General features: G+C 55.9%; 1 protein-coding gene across 1 annotated transcript in view; it reads left to right on the plus strand.

Annotated features, from left to right (window-relative positions):
- The window catches only part of ADAM12 (ADAM metallopeptidase domain 12), a 319,392-nt gene that overhangs the window by 205,799 nt on the left and 91,264 nt on the right, over positions 1-22,329 (plus strand). The window contains exons 5-6 of the mRNA XM_062215166.1: positions 10,174-10,250; positions 21,009-21,183. Of these exons, the coding sequence (XP_062071150.1) occupies positions 10,174-10,250; positions 21,009-21,183 (252 nt within the window). The remainder of the gene's footprint in view (positions 1-10,173; positions 10,251-21,008; positions 21,184-22,329) is intronic.

A 22,329-nucleotide genomic window follows, 5' to 3' on the forward strand; every position in this document is an offset into this window, starting at 1 on the left:
CTGGATGAGTCCAAGGCCAGGAGAGAAAGGGAGAGTCCGGGCAGAGACTGCAGGGAGCCCCTCCGGCCCGGGCCTGAGCTCGCAGCCGGGAGCCCGATGCTGGAGGTGATGAGGCTGCTGCTCCAGGGTCGCCATCAGCTGACGCCGGGACTCCGTCTGCAGCCGGCGAAGCCCCAAGCCTCCGGAAACAGCCAGCGCACGTTGCTTTTATCATTAGAACAGTAATGATTTTGCTGTTCGTCCAGCAGCCACCTTCTCCCCTTCCCTCGGGCGCCCTCCTTGTGAACTGTCAGCCGCGAGCCCAGAGAGAGAAACAGCGGACATTCCTGTCCGAGTGACGAAACCCGCGGCCCCAGACAGCTGCTCCCCGCAGCCGGGACCCTGCAGAGCGGCCGCGGCCTCACCGCGCGCGTCTCTGCTGAGGGCACGGAGGCAGCTTTGGGCTTTTGTTTAAATTGAATCAGACGGGAAAACACGGAGAAATGTGCTGACTCAGCCCTCATCCTCAGAGCCAGCCCACAGAGTCGTCCCAAGTTTTAAAATCATACACGAGAGACGAAGCTCTTTTTGGCTATTGTGCCTTTTTTGTCTCTTCTTCGATTTCTCAACAATCAGTGCCCAAGTGCTTGGCTCCAAGGAGGGGCTGACCTTTTCTCCTGGCCGTCTGGACGGAACGCGTGTTTGTGACTTTACCCTCCGCAGGGCAAAGTGTCTTACAATGTCGGTTTTAACAAGGTCTGCGGGAGACGGTACCCAGGACAACTGTGCCGTGTATGTCCCCAAAGACAGCTCTGGGAAAGACCCACTAGCGTGCTTGGTGCTTTGGTGCAAATGCATTGTCTGGGGTCTACTTGGTGACAGAACCAGGCCCCAGGACCACTGTGAAGGATGCAGTCAGGGTGGGAAGCAAACAGGAGAGCCCGCTGGGGCTGGGACGAGGAGGAGACTGGCATCATTCTGGTCATCACAAACACAGTGAAAATCTGTGTAAGTGCACCAAGAGGAAGTAGAGGGTGTGAGTGATCCTGGAAGGCTTCCTGGAGGAAGGAACATGTGAACCAAGACTTGAAGGCTGAATGAACCAGGGAATGGGAGAGGGAGGAACACTCCGGGTTGGTACAGAGTGGGGAGGTTGACACGGGCCAGGGTGTGTGGTGGTGAACTCGGTGAGCACAGAGAAATAGCGGTCTCAACCAAGGTGGGGTATCAGGACCAGTTTGGGCTCCGCAGAGTCTACTGGCTTCAGTGCGAAGCAGCAGTCGGGGGAGCAGGAGCGAGGCTTTGGGGGGACCAAGCGGGCAGCTCTCGGGCTCTCAGAGCAGGTGATAGGGAGACAGAGAGGCACATCTGACCGGTTCGTGTGAGCGCTCCCCAGATAGCTTCCATTTGCTGTGGTGTTTCTCGTTGGAAAAGGAAACAACAGCGAAGGCCCTGGCTGCGATAGACGTCGAAGGGGCCCAGCGGCGCTGCCCAAGGCCGGCCGTCAGGTGCAGCATGTTGGCCAAAAGTATTGTTGGGACGCCAGCCCAACATTTCCATGGCAGCTGTTCCCAGCTAAGGGCAGTAGGGTCTTCCACACTTGGCTTGGACTAAGGGACGTTACAGAGCCAAGCAGAACCCAGTTTAGGGAGCTCTGAGAGGTGTGGGCAGGCCCAGTGTCACAGACGTACAAGGCTCCGGAGTCCCCGCCTGCTCTGCACTGCACCCCCCACTCTCCAGCTCTCCCCAAGTGGCTGCCCTGTCCTTGCTGACCGAGGCTCCCAACACCAACTCCCAGGCCTCAGGCTGCACCCACAGCCCACGCCAACTGCGGCCCCCGCTCCCCTTCCACCCTGAGCTGCAGAGCCCAGGCCCTCCCCGCTGTGGCTCTGGAGGTGTGTGGGCCCCTGACTTCCTGTCCACTGTCCAGCTCACCTCCTCGTAATCCCGACGCACTCAGGCCCACCTGATCACTGAGCATTTTCTTTTATTTCTCCCATTCCCTGTTACGTTGTATCGATCGTCCCTGGTCTTCAGTGTCTTCCCCCAACGCCCCCTTGATCAAGCCCAGGTTTCTTGGACTGGCATTCAGCATTGTGGAATTGGGATCCATTCGTTCGTAGGCTCAGCAGACGGGTCCTGAGCGCCTGATACGACGGCTACCACGGGTCAGCACCGGTGATATGCCAGGCACCATGAGAAGCACTGTTCATATATTTTGTTGTTTGATCCTCACAATCAATTGATTTTTGCTATTTTTATAGCCAGACAAGACACCTGAGCCATCAAAGGGTTAAGTAGGCCAATCCCCCAGCTAGTGAGGACTCAAACCCACACAGGCTGATGCAGAATCTGAGCTCCTGACCACTGTACCACACTGCCTCTGGTCCACGTGGAACAAAACACCAAGTGTCGGTGTTACGTGGTTTTGGCCAAGGAGTTTGCCATCATGGACTAGGGAGCAGATTGGTCCTCACGTGCCCCAGGGGACACCCAGACCATGCCATGGGCAGAGCAGGGGGCTCTGTTCAGCTGAACTGAGGTCCTGGAATCTGATGAGAGGAGAGACGAGAACACAGCCTCAGGAGCTGAGGGAGTGCAGGTGCGCACAGGTGGGCACAGGTTGGCACAGGTGGGCACAGGTGGGCATAGGTGCGCTCAGGTGGGCACAGGTGGGCAGAGGGCGCATGCTCCATGGCAGTGCTGTAGGAGGAAGAGGACAGAGCCCTCCAAAGCTGGCGTGGTGTGGCGTGCTCACGACCAGCCGCTTCAGGAGCCCCACCAGGTGAGAGCCCTTCCCACGCCCCCAGAGGAACTGCAGGTGGTGGGACTTTGCCTTCTGAGCTGTGAGGCGAGGGAAGGCGCTGAGGCGGGTCTTCTGTCTGCAGGCACCTACGTGGGGGTGAGGGGCACGAGCCGTGGAGTCAGATCCCGGCTGCGGAGCGTGGCCAGCCGGGACACGTGGGGGTGCAGCGGTCAAATGCCAAGCCCACGCACAGTCGGGCCTCTTGAGGCGTGAGCCCGCTGGGGCCCTTCTCGCCGGGATGGCTGATTCACAGCAACGCTGTGCCATGCTGCACCGTGTCTCCTTCGAGCAGGGGTGGATGAGCGAGCTGGTAAAGGAGCCCTCAGGCCTTGGGCGTCTCCAGTGCATAACCCCTAGCCCTGCGGACTTCTGACCACTGCCTCGGCCAGCCCCACTCCTGTGCGTCTGCTCAGATCTCAAAATCCCGCCCAGTGGCCAAGCAGATCTGGAGCTGGGAGTTAGGAACGAGTGAGAGGGTCAGCAGACAGCATCCTCTCCCCGTGGGTCAGTCTCTCCTGCACGGCCATCCACTCGGTCAGGAAAAATACACCGAGCCAGGGGCCAGTGCAGACCAGAGCAGCTCGTGGAAACTGGAGCTTCCAGCACAGTGGGGTCCAAGGCTGCACTTGTTTTCCTGTTCCAGATCTGTAGGCGCGCCCCGCATCCCACAGTGCACTAGCGCACCTCCCCGTGCCCTGTGTGATCTGTAGAATCCCAGGCAACTCAGCAATCCCGTTTACAGATTGGAAACTGAGTCTCGTGTCTCAGCTCCTGCTGGGATGTCCCCGGGCCCCGTGTGCCAGCAGGGCCCAAAGCGAGCGTGTGTGATTCCTTAAGCATGTCCAGAGCCGGAGAGTTTGGCCCCTGACATGCTTCCTGTCACGGCTGCGGGAGCCCTGGGAGTGGAGGAGTGGCCGCTTCTTCCTTCACCACCCTGTCCTGGGCCACGTAGCCCGGCTCTGGGGCACTCAGTTTGCCAAGTCACTTTTTCCTTTCCCATGGTCGCCGGGTTTCAGTCTCCAGGAGACGCGTGGTGTGTTGGCCCTCAATGTCCTGTACAAGCCGGTGGAGGCATGACCACGGTCACACAGGCATCACGCGTACACACACACTGGCTCGCTCGCCCTCATACCCCTCCTGCCTGCAGGCTTCCTTCTGGGTTTGCAAATGACTTCACTTCCCTGCCTTCCCCCGAAGACACCCTCAGGGGGCTGTGCTCAGGGACAGCATTCCATCAAGGCCGATAGCTTGGCTTCTGAACAAGACGGGGCCACAGGGATGGAAGGAAGTGGTCGGCCTGGGGTCAAGAGGCTGGGATTTGGTTCCTGCTCTGGGACCTTCGATGGCCTCGGTTTCCACGTCTGATCAGACAAGGGCTGCTGAGAGAGGAAGCTTGGCCTTAGGGCCCCCAGAGCTTCCTTCCCGCAAGAGCTGCTGTGTTGCCAGCACGGAGTCAAGATGGTTTGCTGAGTCGCCTGGGGCAGGGGAGGGCAGGGGAGGGGCGGCAGAGTTCCCCAGGACAAGCGTGTTGGAGACGGTTTGCGCCTTTGTCTGCCCCCAGAGCTTTGGAATCACCAGGTCAGGCAGTTTTGTTACCACTTGAGCATCTAAAATCCCTTTCTTTGCAGTCTCCTGAGAGTTGGGATCAGAGGTTTGATTTGGCTTCCTGCAGGGCACAGAGTTGAGGGCTACCAATTTTCAAGTTCAAGAGTTCTTATTCCATCTTGCTCTTACCCACCACTCTATTTGATTGATGGCATTAAACAGAAGGAAAATGCATCTTACTGGAGTGGGGAAACGCATTAGGTTAAGTAGTGGGTGTATAAAGTACATGTTAGAGGTTTTGTAAAGAAGATGTAATTTTGTGGTTATGCATGTTTGGGTCTCCTCTGTGCTGTGCTTTGTTGGTAGAAATAGAATGCGTTGGATCAGCAAAGTCAGCAAAGCCAGCTGTCGTTGCAAGACAACATCTCATTCAACAGCATCTTTAGAGACATGTGCCCGTGGTCTGTACAGTGTGACACCCTTGGGGCCATCAGAGAGAAGGCAAGGCACAGCGTAGGGAGGGGGCTGTGCAGGGGGCCTTGGCCATGGCCCTCCAGCAGAGCCCCGGGTGGCTAGAGGGGTCGGGGGCCCTGGGCCGCAGCTCCCCTCTAGTGTCGTGGCTGCCCACTGTGTCTCTCACTGGCATGTCACGTCCAGACCCACAAGGCCTAGCTGGTTACCACCATTAGCGTGAGTGTGCGAGGCTCCCACCTGCAGGCTGCCCTGATGGGGTTGCTGCCTGCACTGCCCATCCGGCCCCCAATGGAGCCAGAGAGTCCATCTCTACCTCCCAGCATCAATTTCCCAACCAACCACGTGGCGCACGGCATCACAGCCATGTCTTTGGCAGTCATGAAATTCTCTGCACCGTGACTCACTGGCTTGTAAAGGCTAAATCTCATTCGTATTTAATATTCAAGTATTTAGTGAGCCATACTGAGAAAACAGTGCACTCCACGAGATTGTCATTGGCCTGGAGATCTGGAATGTGGAGTTCTAGTGACGATGTCAGGGGCCGCAGAAGTGAATCGCTGTTGGGAGTGAGTGGTGGGCTTGTTCTTCATTCATGGTGGTGAGTTGAGAGTGGAGTGACAGTCGTGAATTCCAGAGGCGATGGAGAGAGATGGGCTGTAGACTTCTAGGAATAGTCTATGAGAGCTAAAACCCACTGCCTCCTCTTATAAACAGTACTTCAGCCGAGTTGTTGAACTGGAAATTAATTGGATACTAATTTGTTCTCGGGGCTCATGCTTTAATGAGTTTGTAGTTCTATGTATTTAATTCGAAAGTACATTTGATAAATAATCCATTAAAAACAAATTGAGACTGAGAATGAATGCATTGGAAATTTCAGAAGTCAGTAATTGAGATTATTGCCATCATATGGTTTTTAATTATTTTTTATTTATTTGAAAGGCGGAGAGACAAAGAAACAGACAAATCTCCCATTTGCTGGATCAGTCCCCAAATGCCTGCAGAGGCTGGGGCTGGGCCAGACCAAAGCCAGGAGCCTGGAACCCAATCCAGGTCTCCCACGTGGGTGGCAGAGACCCAAGTATCCAGCTAGCATGTGCCGCCTCCCAGGGTACGCATTAGCGGGAAGCTGGAACTGGAAGCGGAGCCAGGTCTCAACCTAGGACTCTGATGTGGCACGTGGGCGTCCCAAGCAAAATCTTAGCTGCTACACTAAATGTCCATCCTTGGTTTTAATTCCTTAACCAGTGTTTAGATGCCTGCGGTAGCATTCCGCATTTCTCCAAAATGGGAGAGATTCCAACGTATGGGACCCCATGATCTGCTGTGTGCAGAGCCCGGTGACGTGGGTCCCCCGGGACACCAGTACTGCAACAGCCGCTGTCCTTTCCCTGCGTGTCCTCAGCTCAACACGCTGGCCACGAGCCCAAGGCTGAAACCTACCGTGTGCAGCAGGAACTCTCTGATGCCCTGGGGGTGACGATGCAATCATGGGGTCCCTCACAGAGCAGTCCTCTTCCTGAGACCCTCATGCCGGGCTGTTACCTGGGGACGGGGCGGGAGAGCAGGCAGCCGTCAGTCCTTTCACCCAGGGCAGGGACAGGCCTGCCAAGCCTGCGGCGTGGGTGGGTGGGTGTGTGTCTGGTGTGGGGCTGGGCAGCCTCCCTGACTGCCCACGTATCCTCTCCTAAGCCACGTGTTTGTCGAGGAGGACGACCTCGCTGGCAATGGAGCTGGGCACTGTGAGAGCTATGCTCACCCTGACCCTGAACTGCCACCGCCCCTGCTGTCCCCTGCCTTTGCACGTGCCTGTCCCCTGTGGGCATGGCCCCTGGATCCCAGCCATCCCACTCCTAAATTGATGGAGAGACGGGGGTTTCAGAAAGGAGCCCACAGGACTTTCGTTGTTGGCAAGCGATAAGATCAATAACACAGAAAATCCAACTTAGGCTTCAAACTATTAAACTGAGAAGATGTTCCAGCAAGATGTCTAATATGAAACCAACTTATAAGACCCAAAGCTTCCCTTTACATTAGAAAATAACCGTATATAAGACCTAATAGAAGAAACACGCTATTCATGATGTCAGTAAACCTACATAACACCTAGGCTTGAGCTTGAAGAAAACTTTCTAAAGGCCACATGGGAAGAAAAAACTTAAACTGAACTGAAATTCTTAAAATATGACCTTATTAAAAGGAGAGACCTACCATGTACATGAATAGGAAAGTTTTTATTGTGAAAATACAAGTTCATCCCAAATGGATCTGTGCCTTCAGTGTAGTCCAAGCTGAAGTCTCAGTGGATATTACGCCATTCTGAAATTCATCTGAAAGAGAGAAGAGGCAATAACAGCCTAGACACTGCTGGAAAAAGAACAGTACCCAAAGAAAGCAGGCTATCGGCAAGGTTGCCAACACAATTAGAGAAAGAGCAGCCCTGTTCACGAACAGTGCTGGGACAACCGGGCTTCCACAGGGAGAGGAAGGAAGGGCCGCTCCTACTTCAAGCTACACCCAGAAAGCAATTCAAACTGCATTGGAGACCTCAGTGTGAGAGCTAAACCTACACAGTTTTTGAAAGAACTCACGAACTCAGGTTGGCCCGCGGTTTCTTAGATACAGCACCTAAAGCATAAACAACCAAAGGGGAAAAAAAAACCTGCAAATGGGAGTGCATCCAAGTGAAAACCACAAGGCCTCAGTGGACACACAAGCAAGTGAAAACCCACGTAGACGGTGGTATGAAACATTCCCAACCACGGGTCTCCTAAGAACCTCATACCCAGGATATGGAGAGGTTTTCCAGCAACAGAAGAGACAGTAATGCTATCTGAAAGTGGAGAAAGATTTGCGTAGGCGTCTCTTCAGAGGAGATGGACAAGTGGCCAACTGCCCACGCAGAGGCGCTCGACATCATTAGTCTGGTTTAGGGAAATGAAGGGAAAACCACACGGAGACACGATTTCACATCCGCTGGGCTGGCTGTAACAGAGAAGAGAAGCACTCCAAGGCGCCGGCGAGAACCTGGCGAGGGCGACTCCCGCAGCGCCCGCTCGTGTTGCTGCAACGCGGCCCGGCTGTTTAGGAAGGCAGTTTGGAAGCACTTCCAGAATCTACAGTTTCCGTGTGATCTCGCAGTTCCGCTTGTCGGTTTATACCCGCGTTCCTACTCGCAGTAGATATCCAGGGGAGCTGAAAACGTGCATCCTCACAAAGACGTGTGGCTCGCTCTAGCCAAGAACTGGAATAGCCTGTACGCCCATCAGCCAATGGTGCGTAAGCAAAACACTGAGTTTTCTTCAACGGTAGGAAGGAGTGACGCGTGACACCTGCCACACTATGAGTGACCCTTGGGAACATTGTGCTGATGATGGAAGACCGACCAAGCAGGCCACTTGCTGTCTGACTCCATCCCAGGGCTCCCTTGGATCCTGCGGCTTCAGCTCCAGGCCGCTGCAATAAAGTGGGTGCTGCAGCAAAGCCAGTTGGTGCATCCAAGAGTTCCATTCACAGCATATGGTGGTCTGCTGAGTGTGCAACAGCCTCTGTCTTTGAAAACAGGCAGGCCTACACCGTAACTACAGAGAGCTTTATTCTTCACGACTGCCGAGGAGCACCTGAGCTGTGGAGAATGGCGCCAGGAGACACAGGATTACCACAGATCTTTGTTGCACAATAAAACATCTCTGCCTGTTTGTGCAATGCACAGAACAGGCAGATTTGCAGGGCTAGAAAGTGGAGTAGTGGTCGCCAGCCACCAGGGGAGCGTGTAATTGTGAGTGAAGGTTTGGGGAGGGGCCATCATAGGCATGGTTTGGAATTAGATGGTCGTGATGGGTGCACAGCACTTGGGGATGCACAAAAACCTGCTCATTGTGTGCCTCTAAAAGGTGTTAGGATATGTGAGCTGAATCTTAACCGGAGAACTGGCTCTCTTTGATACCAAAATGTAGTGTAGAGTGATAGTCATCAAAACTGTGCGGCATGACACAGAGAGCAATGGAGGTTTGCCATTTAGCCCACGGAGGGCAAAGGCAAAGCCACAGTGTTGTGGGTGCTGTGCGTGTGACGAGGGGACACCAAGACCGGGAGGAGGACAGATGGGGGGGGGAGAACAGCTGGCCCTTGGGCTGTAGGGGAAGTTGGCTTCCAACCTCACACGTGCACACACAATCACACATGTTGCAGACACGTGTGATGCTCACTGTGAGATGCTGGAAAGAAGAAAATGAAGAACTGATGGATGACCTTTCCCAAAGCTGCCTGCAGCAGGTAGCTAATGTGCGACCACCAGAAACCCTGGGCGGAAGCCGTGATGAAGCCGAGCAGGTTACCGACAGAGGGTGGCTCTCCTGCACCTGTCACGCACTCCCACATCAGCGAGAAGGCGAATAAAATGACAAATGCCGCTCTCCCCTCCCCCTCTTCCGCCATCTGTCACTGATCTCACACTGTTGTGCTCTGTTTGGTGACAGAGGTCCCTTTTTCCCTCTCCCAGTGCCTCCACCGCTCCGTGCCGCCTGGTCCCTTTTCTTGGCAGAGTCTTTGCCAGACAGAACAACTGCACACAGACCCTGCCTGGAGACAGGGTGTTCCTGCTGGGGGGGGTCCTCTCTGTGTCCCCTGCGGGTGCTGCAGCCCCTCCCCCGCAGGGACCCTACACACAGCAGCACCCAGGGGCCCTCAGTGCGGGGTGCTGAGTCCGCCAATCAGCCACCTACGTGGGGTTACAGCTGAGCCCCACACAGATATCCATCCCCACCACGGACGTGTCCCTGCTGTGTTTTCTCTTGCAAGCAGTGGCGTCTGTAGAGGACGGAACGTGGGGGCTGCTATCCACGCTGAGCGGAGCTTCCTTCCCTCCCCTCCCGGGACTGACTTTGACCCCCAGATCGGTGACTCAGGGAGGCCTCCTTCCTCAGCTGCTTTGCTGCTGTCATAACCTCAGATGTAGGCCCCGCTGTGTCACGTTCCACGGTGTGCTTCACTCCCGCCTGCGGTTCCCCGTGTCCTCACAACAGGCAGTGGACATGAGGGTCATGACATGTCATGAGGGACATGACAGCAACGTCACCGTGACGGGCTCGTGGCTGGGTTTCACGGGACGCTCTGCACCCGGGCTCTCCTGGAGGGGTCGCGGACACCAGAGTGGACCTGGGATGTGTTTGCAAAGCCCTCCTGATGACCCCAGGCAGAATCTGACACTCCTGCTGTGGGGCCTGGCCGATCAGGGTGGGCTTGGCGTCCACAGGAAGACCCCTGGTTGTGTTAAAAGGAAATCCCCGAGGGGAGGGCTGGAGAGGGTTGGCTGAGTGCCAGTGGGCGTGAAGATGCTAATTACCAAACCTGCTCTCCCTCCCCTTCAGGGTCACTGCTACTACCACGGCCACGTGCAGGGATACGCCGGCTCACTGGTCAGTCTCAGCACTTGTTCTGGTCTCAGGTAAGTGGCCATGACCGTCACAGCCCCAGCCTCAAGCGCACCAGCCACAGGCCACCTCTGGGTGTTCCCGTTCACTCTAGCCCCAGGAGTAAGGGATGGGCCTGCGGCACAGCCACGGCTGCCCAGGCCCCCAGCTCCCTTTCCCGTGCTGTCTTCCGCCCCGTGGGCTGGGGGCCCTGAGCTGGCGCAGACTCAGGCTCCGGACGTTCTGTGGGATCCGCTCATATGGAGCACGCACCTGAGGCTGCCAGTAATGGGACGCGCGGTGTTGGTGCTGAGGCTGCTGGCCTGGTAGACGCTTTAGAGGGTCTTGTTAGGAAGCAAAATACAGGAACTGCTTCCACCTTGGCCGGGGTGAGAACACAGGCGGGGGCGGGTCAGGGGCTTGCTGCAGGGCGGGAGTCACAAGGCTGTCCCTGGGGAAACCGCTTCCCGCACAACCCCCACCCCCATCCCAGTCCGGCCATCCTTGGGGCCCCCGGGAAAGCCCTCTCCTGCCGCAGTCCCAGCCTCGAGTTCAGGTCCTCGGCGTCCGGGGAGGCTTGGGCATCTGGTGCCAGAGCGTGATTCCGCGGGGAGAGGACCCGGGGGAAGGCGCGGCTCGAGTGGAAGGCAGGGCTGTGCGCGGTGCACCGCAGTGGCCGCCCACCCCTGGGCTCTGTGTGGGACCCTGTAGAAGGGGAATGCTCACACGTGTGTGGCACACACACCACAACACCCGGGCACACACAGCATCTTACACAACACATTACACATACACACCGTAGCACAACACGCCACACACATGACACAACACAGCATCGTATACCACAACACGCACACACACAACACCCACATACAGTATCGTGTACCACAACACACCACACGTTACTTATACACACCACAACACACAAGGCAACACACCACATCACACACATGACACAATATACACCACTATACAACATACCACACACATGACACAACACAGCATCATATCCCACAACATGCACACACACAACACCCACACACACACAACATCGTATACCACAACACACCACGTATTACTCATATACACCACAACACACAAGGAAACACACATCACACACATGACACAATACACACCACTATACAACATACCACACACATGACACAACACATACACGGCATCATACACATGACACAACACACACATAACACATACCACAACATACGACATATTACACATACACATGACAACACACATACAACCTATTACACATACACACCACAACACATGCACTCAACACAACACCTTATATGACATGATACATACCATACCACATACACACACAGTATCATACACAACACATACAACACACACATAGCATCATATACCACAACACACGACATATTACATATACACACAACAAACACAACCTATACACATACACACCACAACACACGCACACAACACCACACACAACATGATACATACCATATCACATACACAGTATCATACACAACACACACAACACACACACATAGCATCATATACCACAACACACGACATATTACATATACACACAACAAACACAACCTATACACATACACACCACAACACACGCACACAACACCACACACAACATGATACATACCATACCACATACACACACAGTATCATACACAACACACACACATAGCATCATATACCACAACACACGACATATTACACATACACACCACAACACACACACGACTTATGTTTCCCTCCCGCCGCTCACTCGAGTTCCCTCGGTGCCAGCACTGGTCTGGGGGCACAGCGGTGCGTGGGACCCGTGCCCCAGAGCTCAGCCCAGCAGAGGGAGCAGACAGTGAGCGAGAGTGAGGCGCGTGATGGGGACGGGGAGGCTGAGCCAGGCAGAGGGAAGGCCAGCGGTGGAGGTCAGGGGCGTGGGGGGTCACAAGGTGGGGAGGAGGGCACCCCAGACTCCTGCAGGAAGTGCATCCCCGGCAGAGGGAACAGCACATGTAAACGCCCAGGTGCCCGTGGAGCAGCTGGCCAGGCTGGGGAGGCAGGGGAAGCAGCTGGGTCAGAGGGGACTTGGTGGTGGTGACCCCTGCCCTGCTGAGCAGAGGAAACAGGGCTGGGTGGGCATTTCTACAGGGTCGCTCCAGCTGCCAGGCCTGGAGACAGGAGCCCAGCCAGGTCCCTGCACAGCCACTGGGGCCGCGGGAGGACCTGGAAGCCTTGTTGGGTGGGGGTGGGGGTGGGGCGTTGGGGAGGCTGTGACTCCGCCCGTGCTCCTGCCTGTGCCTGCCCCAGTGGCGGGGGGCGGGGGGCGTGGAGACGCGAGAGCCCTGAGCTCCAGTCCCTGGTAAGGGTGCTGAGGAGGACATAGGGAGGGGTCCCCATGTGGGCTCTGCACAACGGCATGGGCCCACCGTACCCTGGGGGTCTCTCGGGAGGAGGTGGGGGAAGGGAGGGTGTGGAAGTGAGGTTTGGGAGGACCCCTGCCCACCAGGTGTGAGGGAGGAAGTGTTGAGGTGGAATCAGCCGGGGGTCGCCGGGGAATGCAGGGTGGGAGGAGGCTGTGGGAGAGCTGGGGGTGGGGTGGGGGTGAGGGGCTGGACTATGAGTCCCAGGACCACAGCGGGGGGGGGGGGGGGGGGGGCTCTCTGAGCCCGCAGCCCTCTCTGAGCCCCAGCACCCTGGGTTTAAAACAGATAAACTCTCAGCTGGAGGGGGCGGGGATGTTTGGACGGTGCGTTCAGTGGCCTATAGGAGAGCCCGGCGATGAGCCCACCTTGAGAGAGCGGCCAATCACAGTCCCTCGGCCTCTGGAGGGAGTGCCACGGTGTGCGGGGCTGGGGCTGGGCGGCCCGGGGAGGCGTGCCCGCACGCTGCTCCTTGGCTCTGCCCATGCCCAGACCCAGACCCAGACCCAGGCCAGGCCACGCGGCACAGCGGTCATGGCGACCTCACTCCTGCGGCCAGTCGGTAGACACACACAGAAAGGGGAGGTAGACAGTTGACGGCCATGCTTCTCAGAAGACCCGAGGAGGGACCTGTTTGTCCCGAAGGTTGTTCAGTCCAGGCTGGGCATCTCCATGTTAAGGTCATGGTGCCCAGAGGAAAGACAAGCGAATTCCAGGTGGCATGAAAAAGACAGGATGACCCGGGGACACACCGCGCAGCTGAAAAGCCCGCAACAGCCCAGGCGTGGCCAGGTCCAGGCTCCCAGTGCACGCTGCCTGCGTCTGATTCCTCTCCACCTCTGCCTTCCTCCACGTTGGTGTCGTCCTCAGGCGTGGTCCCAGCCTGGGCCGCCGTCACGGAGCACCATCCACTGATTGATCCCTCAGTGACGGCCGAGACTGAGGTGCGGACAGAGCGCTTCCTCTTGAGGCCTCTTGGCTGAGCGTGCGCCTGCCAGCCCAGGGCGGTGCCCGCTGCACGCACAGGAGGGAGCCCTGGTGTCTTCCTTGGGCCCCAGCCTCAGGGCCTCACCTAAACCCGCTCACCTGCTGTCACTGTTGAGGTAGGGACTAGGACCGCAGCTGGAACTTGGGGATGGACAGCAAAGCAGCTTTCCACCCCGGTGGGCGCCATTTGCTTATCTTTTATGCCAGCAGCACCAGGCTCCGTCCTGAGATGCCAGAAGGGTGGGACCTGGCTGCCCGGTCAGCACAGGTGCGCCTCGTGCATCTCGTCGGCTCTGGCAGGACCATCGAGGAGGTGGGGGGAGTGGCTGAAATAATTGCAGGAGCGAGATGGGGAGAGCAGGCAGGGGCCCCAACCCCAGGCACCTGAGGGGCAGCTGTGCCCAGCGCCGGAGGCGGGGAGCAGGGCACCGGGCCAGGCACCAAAGTAAGCAGTGAGCTTTGGCCAGGAGAACATACAAGAGCCAGGGACACCTGGGACCAAAGGGGCCTCCTCCAAGCGTGGCTGAGCCGTGGTCTCGCATCACCAGAACCAGGGCTACGGGGCAGTGGGGCTGCTCCCTTCCGGGTGGTTTTCAGAGAGTGGCAAATTCTTAACAGGCAAAGAGAAAGGGACCAACTCCGAGGCGTTCCTGCTCTCCCCTTTTCACGGTCAAGGAGACCAGTTATAGGCCAGGGACATAACTAAGGAGGCAGAAGATTGGTCCTGAGAGGAGCCACCTGCCCTCCTTACTCTGTGCTGCTGGCAAGACTCCCCAGCCTTCCTGCCAGGCCTGCCCATGGCCCTGAGTTCCAGGCATGCTATCTCAGCCCTGCTGGCCGCCCTGCAGGCCACAGGCAGCGGCCAGGGTCCGGGTTCCTCGGCCTGGCAGCTCAGTGTCCCCCTCTGGTCTCCGGCACCTTGAGAAGACGCCCTCCCTGGGCCCTGACGCTCAGCCCCAGTTTGGCAGAGGGGAGCGTGCAGTGAGTGGCCGGGCTTTGAGGGGAAGGCAGAGAGCAAGTGCTGGACGTCTGGTGTGGACCACAGGGCCGTGGGCACGGCAGCGGGGGCGCTGTGTGGGTCTGACGAGCCCCTTGCCCCAGAGTTCCCGAGAACCTCCAGCTCCCAGGCCCCTGTGCTATGGTTCCAGACACAGCAGACCATGCGTCAACAGAAAAATTCCCAAGTTATGCAGTCAGCTTCATGACCTTGCAAGTGCAGACTGAGACCCGAGGGGGAACGCTGCCTTGGATCAGCTGCTCCCTGGCGGCGGGATCGATCGGGACTGGAAGTAAAGAAGAGGAAGACGCAACCGCAGGGGCCCTCGCCTGGAAGACATGAAGGAAGAAATCAGGGCTTAGACACTGCGTTCAACAGAGCAGGTTCCAAAAGCACGTGTCAGATCTAGCGACGTGGAGGGCGCCCCCGTGCCCCAGGGGACACTGCCGTCCTTGGAGCCCAGCAGATTAGAGATGGGCGGGCAAAGACAGGCTCTGTCCTGGGCCAGCAAAGAGGGGAGGTGGGAACCCCTCGAGTCAGCCGCCATCCCTTGAAGCTGAAAGGGAAAAAGATGAGGGGGAGCACAAAGATAGTGGTGTGACAGGGGTCCCTCCAGGGAGTCCGTTCTGACCTCCAGGTGGCTCCCAGTGCACGGGGGGGGGGGGGGGGGGGGGGATCCTGCCATGGTTAGATTTGTCCTGTGAGTGCGCTGCTAGCACAGTGTCCGGGATTCTCCTCCTATGGCTCTGTGCTCACATGCGCTCTCCCTGTGGCTGGTGGGTAAGCGTGCAGGCATCACCACACTCCACGCACGGCCAGCAAGCTGTCCCCCACCAAGGCACGCTAACTCCACCTGCTTTGTGCTCCGCCCCCATGCAGCTACTGCATGCCCACATGTCCGCCCCTCCTGACCCTGCTCATCAGCCTCCCGGCTGGGGCCAAAGCTGCCCAAGGGAGCAGACGGTCCACCTTTCCTCTGGGTCCCTTGTCCACCCCTCCTCAGCTCCTGGATCCCCTCTTGGAGGGAACCACACGTTTTCCATCACTAGTAGGAGTCATGGTGAAAATGACACTTAATTTCTTTTTGTGAAAAGGTTTATTCTATTTATTTGAAAGGCAGAGCTACAGAGAGTGAGAAAAGGAGAGAGAGAGAGAGATTCTCCATCCACTGGTTCACTCCCCAAATGGCCACTAGAGCCAGGGCTGGGCCAGACCAAAGCCAGGAGCCTGGAACTCCATCCGGGTGTCCCATGAGGGTACCAGGGCCCAAGCTCTCAGGCCATCCTCTGCTGCCTTCCCAGGTGCATTAGCAGGAGTTGGATCAGAAACAGAGCAATTGGTACTCGACCCAGCGCTCACATGGGATGCTGGCATCACAGGTGGGGGCCTACCCCACTGTACCACAACACCTGCCCCTTGGTTTAACCCACTGTACTGCAACACCCGCCCTTTGGCTTTACTTCCTCTTTTTTTAAGATTGATTTATTTTTATTTGAAAGGCAGAGTTACAGAGAAGGGGAGAGATGGAGAAAGATTTTTCCGTCCGCTGGTTCATTCCCTGAATGGCCACAATACCCACGGCTGGGCCAGGCCAGAGCCATGAGACTCCTGCTTGTCTCCCACATTGCTGGCAGCCACCCAAGCACTTGGGTCACTGTTTGCTGCTTTTCCAGGCACTGCAGCAAAGATCTGGGTCAGCAATTTGGTTTTTTAATTTATCCATTCATTTGAAAGAGATACAGAGAGAGGGAGAGAGAACTGATAGATCTCTGGCCCACTCCCACTAGGAGCCAGGAGCTCATTTGCATCTCCCACATGGGTGCAGGAGCCCAAGCACCTGGGCTATATTCCGCTGCTTTTCCCAGACCATCAGCAGGGAGCTGGATCAGAAGCGGAGCAGCTGGGACCCGAACCAACACCCTTGTGGGATGCTAGTATCACAGGCAGCACTGTACCTACTAAGCCACCATGCCGACCCCCGTTCTTAACATCCTGTACAGTCGTTCAACCTATCGCCTCTTCCGTTGCACCTCCCCATCCTGGTTCCAGGTCTTTGTGTGTCCAGCCCAGAGCCTTGCGCGTGGTAGGGAGATAATGAGGCTTTGTTTTAGCTGCCCCTGTGTGGTTCGCTGCAACTTACTGACTGAGGACCCGCCCCGTGCATCTGCAGTCACCGATGTTGCTGCCATCCCTGGTGATCACCATGTATGAAGTGGGCGGTTCCTCCTGCCACCGAGTTCCTCCAGGAGAGCACGGAAAGGCACGCTCATAGCTAGCAGCTGCCTCTCTCACGTGATGGACAGCACCATGTTGAGACCAGAATCTCTCCCCGGGAAATGCAATCAGCACCAGCCAGGATAATTTATATTTTCTAATCATTTCCTGCCATTCCCCTGCTTGCCTGGGAGTGGGAAGATCATCGGAGCTGTGTTACTGCCCGGTGCGGCGTTGCCCCCTAGATGAGAAGCCCCATTCCCGGAGGGCAAAAGCTTCTCTCGAGGAAATAACAGTCTGCTGAGCTTTCAGTCTGCAAAAAAAAAAAAAAAAAAAATCAGCTTAAAATTGTGGCCGAGCCCTCTCCGTTCCCTCGGGGGAGACCAGCAGAGCTTTGCGTTGCCGGGAAGGCTGTCGGGGTTTCAAAGCAGTGGCTCTGCTTCTCCAGCCCCTGATGTTTCTGCTTCTGCCGCGCTGCTCCCTGCGTTGGGCCCCTCAGTCCTCACCAGGTAGCCCTGGAGGAGGCAGGGGAGCGTGGGGGGTCGGAAGCCCAAGCCGTGGACACACAGGCCCAGGCTGGAGCCACCTGCCACTCGCACTGTGCACATGGCTGGAGCCGCAGGGTGGGTCGCCAGCGGGATCCATGTCACAAGCCGATCCCAGGCCTGGATCCTGGCAAAGCACCAGAAAGGGTGCTCTGGCCACCTACAACAGCCCCTCACCTTCTGCCTCGGCTCTCCCTGCGGCTGCACCGGGGTCCGGTCCCCCTCCTCCGACTTCTGCCGTTTCTCCCCCTACTCAACCAAGGAGCCCAGAGCCCCACATTAAAAGCCTGCTGGGTTCCAGTTCCGAGCTTTGAGAGTCTTCCAAGTCTTAACTTTACAGCTAAATATCTATGACAGTCAACTTAAAACAAATTACATTCCCTTATCTAACTCGGGGCCCTCGAGGGCTGTGAGAACATCAAAATTTTACATCTCGGAAACCCTGAATACTTGAATTGTGTATCCACGGTTGTTTCCAGCAGTCTTTAGAGCTAAATGATTAATTAGACCCAGGACGATCCCAAGCAATTATTTAATTACGCTGTCCTATAGGCTGCCAGCTGTTTGGAGCAAAGAAAAGGCCTTCACCCGTTTCTCAACATCTGGCCTCTGGATGACTCAGAAGATAAAAGGAGATATGAGAACATTTTTATGACTTAAGTAACAATTTCTAGAAAGTTTCCACGGCGTAGCAGCACTTTTCCAGTGGTTTGCTTCTCATGATTAGAATGTGGTGACACATTTTAGTCTCGGGCTTAGGCTCGTGTAAGTCACACTTGCAAAACGCAGCGTGCCGTGTTCTTTTTAGGGTAGGAAAGCCTGCTTTTTAGCAAGTCTGCATTTCCAATTGCTTCCACTTTCCCTCTTGCCTGTTTTTTAATGTTCTCTGTCTTAATTTAGGCTTTAAAAAAAAAAAATAAGGTTGGTTGGTTGATTGATTTGAAAGGAAGAGCAACTGGGGGAGGGGGGAGGAGGAAGAATCTTCCATCCGCTCGTTCAGCTCCCCCCACCCCCCTAGATTGCTCAACACCCAGGTCTGGGCCAGGCTGAGCCAGGAGCCCGGTCTCTCACGCGTGGCAGGGGCCCAAGCACTTGGCCTCTCCATGAGCTTCGCGGGTGCATGGGCAGGAAGCAAAGCTGCTGGGACTCCAGCCTGCTCTCCACTGTGAGACGCTGCTGTCGTGTGTGTCAGCTTAACTTGCTGCAATGCAGTACTGGACCTTCAAAAAGGCTTTTAAAAAGCAATTTTAATGAACACAAAGTACCCACTAGCCATCCTAAACTTGGAAATGTCGGTTTTATTGCATAAAGGATGGTCGAGGAAAGAGACGCACAGTTGTGGCCAGAGTCGTGCCAGAGGGACCGGAGGTTTCTTTCGGATACTGGTTTGGGGAGAGAAAACAGCTTCAAGTGAAGACTTTGCATCAATGCAAGGGATTTAAAAATGCAAGGGATCTTCACAATGTTCATGGGAACTGTATGGTGAAACAATTCTGCATGCATTTCAAGATGTTTCGGCACCAAAATCAGCCTATTTTTAAATTCCATTTTCCCACAAGCTTTTTGAAGTGCTCTCACAGCCAAAGCCAGAGGGTCCAAAGGCGCCTTCCTGCACAGTTGGGTGCTAGGACTCCGGGTGGCGTACAAGGACCTCTCTGACGTTTTCTGATCGCCCAGGCGTCTTGGCGCCGTCTTCTCAGGGTACAAGCCCCAGACATGATCTTTCTGCTTCTCTCACTGCCCATTACAACTCATAAAATGGGACTGGCGGAGTGAACTGTGGGTCATGAGCTGACGAGTGCTGTTCACAACAGTCACTGAGTCATCCGACCCTCTTCCCCCCACGCCATTGAAAGGCTGTCACTCTCCTGAAATTTAAAGATGTTGAACAGTCGCATGCCCAGAGGCCATCAATAAGTGTAGGGTGAGTGAATGACTGGACACGAAGACGAGCAATGGTAGATGACACAGAAACCTCTTCCAAGTTCAGGTCGTTGGCCAGGGTATGCGAGTTCATGAGCTGCTTGTGAAGAACTAAGATCTCAAACCCACAGCGTGCTTGATGCACCATACTTGTAAGGTATCTTAGACCTAGTGCCCTAAACCTGGAGTCCCGAATCTGCTAAAATAATGTGAGTTATTCTAGGGAGAACCTAAGGTTTGTGTCTCAGAAAAGGTTGAGTCTGTCGGCAGTGTCTGTTTATAATCAGGTGGACTTGGCGTGAGAATTTTGTGCATATCTGAAGTGGAGAGATTTTGGTCACCTAGCAAGCAGTGTAAGGTGGTGGACAGGTGGGGATCCGTGGAGCAGACGGTTCCCCAACGTGCGATTCCTCCAGAGGGAGTCTTTCAGCATCGGGAAGACCTTTTAAGAGAATGGGTTTTACCATCCCACTCAGCGATAGAGGAATGAAAATCAACACGCAGGCCAGTGACCCCTGTCACATGGAAGAAGTGGACACCCCCAGTGTGCTGCTCGTCCCTGGGAAGTGAGACACGGCCTCGGCTCTGAGCCCCAGGCAGGCAGGCAGGGTCGTGGGCCACAGCTAATGGCCCCATTTGCCTCTGCAAGTTACGTTTGTCCACTGGTTAAAAGAATCCATGCTTTTACTCCCAGACTAAAAGTTGGCTCCAGGGACTCTCAGTCATTTTTCACTGGGGTGTATTTATCTCAGGAATGCTGTGTCCATGTCAGGGAGCCACAGGTGCCAGCATCCCCTGGGAGGTGTCTTCATACAGGGGAGCACTCGCTGGCTGCTGTCCTCTGCAGTAAGATGTTAACCGAGCCTGATCCCCATGGTTGTCCTTACCACTCTGAGGCGTGGCTTCAGGCCTCCCTGGTCTAACGTTCTACCAGGGCAGCGTGGCAGGTCCACTCTCCCCAGGTGAGCAGGCCGAGGCCCAAAGAGATGAAAGAACTTAGTCAAGGTCATACAGCTACCATTAGCAAAGCGGGAACTTGAACCTGAAGCTCCGTCCTGTAGGGCCCCGACTTGTCCTCGGGCTGGGACATCTCCAGGTGGCCGTCGCTGGTTCTACGGGGAGCTGCCCACTGGAGCCGAGGGCGAGAGTTCAGCCTGCAGGGAGCAATTCTAAAGCTTTGAGAGGTTCTCCTGGTTCCCTCGCCCTCATTTGCACATCTCCCCCCAAGTTAAGTAAACAAGATACAAAAGAATTAAAATTAATACTCATCCTTTTGCCCGTCTGTTCAAAAATTTAGAAAGTAGGCCTGATCAGTGTACACATTCTAGATGTAGAAATTTCCTAAGACTCCTGGATTATTTCTGCCAATGAATTCAGATATAGTCCCGGCAGACGAAGCATTCTTGTTTGTCCCTCCTGGCAGTGTGTCTTTGAGATACAAAAAGAAAAAACAAAGACACAATGCAGTCTGTTCTTTGGCACAAAATATTTCAAACAAAAAGAAAACCTCAGACTTGCTTTTTAAAAGATGTTAACAATGAATCAAGGCAACCATCCGGCACGGAAACGTCCATCTGAAGAGACGCAGAACCTGAACGTGCCTTGGTATTTCTCCTTTCATTCCCTCCCTCTCCTTGAGCCATAAACAAGAAGCTGTCCTTCAAAGGTTTCTCCTTTTTCTCGCTTCTTTTTCAATAGGGGACTTATCATGTTTGACAATAAAACCTACATCCTGGAACCGGTGAAGAATTCCACGCGCGGCTACAAGCTATCCCCAGCTCAGAGCCTGCCGAGCGTGGGAGGAACCTGTGGGTCGCATCAGAACTCGTCACGCCTCACTGCCCAGGGCTTGTTCCAGACGCCAGCAAGAAGGGTAGGAGGGAAACCCCCTTTCGTGTTTTCTGGGGGACCTGGGGGCCTGAGCGGTGGACCGCGGATGCCACACGCCTGGAGATCTTGTGTCATTTGCGTGCTGTGCCTGGGGATGAAACCCCTAAATCAGGAGGGGGTGATACCCAGGCTAGCGAAGCCCCCTTACCAGCACCCTCAGGCTCAGAGGAGGACCACATCCTTTGTTCTGTCTTCAGTGAGAGCTTCCTAGGGGTCTCGCCAGAAGGGTGGGGACCCCACCACGCACGGGAGGGGAAGACACACCCTGACCTCCCTGGCAGAGAAAGCCCATCCGGAGGGCTCTCCACCAGACAGTCGGCTTTGCCGTCCGGCTCCTGGCATGAGCTGAGCTGCAGGACACCCCCAGTGTTCGCCACCTGCTTGTGCAGGGCTGGGTGGCTGCCTTGGGCACGTGGTGTCGGTGAGGAGTGAGCCCTGCTTACCCCAGGCCACGCCACAGACGCCCGTCCATGTCCCCTCGGGCTGACCGCGCCATCCGTCTTCTCCATGTTCCCTCGGGCTGACCGCGCCGTCCGTCTTCTCCATGTCCCCTCGGGCTGACCGCGCCGTCCGTCTTCTCCATGTCCCCTCGGGCTGACCGCGCCGTCCGTCTTCTCCATGTCCCCTCGGGCTGACCGCGCCGTCCGTCTTCTCCATGTCCCCTCGGGCTGACCGCGCCGTCCGTCTTCTCCATGTCCCCTCGGGCTGACCGCGCCGTCCGTCTTCTCCATGTCCCCTCGGGCTGACTGCGCCGTCCGTCTTCTCCCGTGACCCGTCTCACAGCAGCAGTGCATATGTGGCTGCCTAGGGAGCCCTGGCTGCACACAGATTCCCTCCCTGCAGCACCCCACCCCTGCCCCCAGCAGTGGTGAGACCCAGGAGCTGGACCAGCCGTGGTCCTCCCCGCATTGGTCAGAGGCCTTGAGATCAGATGCGCATTGCCAGACAGGGAAGTCATCAGATGTCTCCTGATTTATTTCCTCTCTTGATTTCCCATTCCTCTATTGTCAAGACATCAAGGAAGAGCAAAGATGGGCTGTCATGCGTGCTCGCGTGGACCGTCTGCGGCGTGTTCTTCAGGGTTCCTCTGGGTTGTCTTTCTCAGCTTTCTAAGTAGACCACTGCTTGA

This window comes from Lepus europaeus, chromosome 17 (genome assembly GCF_033115175.1).
Source record: "Lepus europaeus isolate LE1 chromosome 17, mLepTim1.pri, whole genome shotgun sequence".
NCBI lineage: Eukaryota > Metazoa > Chordata > Mammalia > Lagomorpha > Leporidae > Lepus > Lepus europaeus.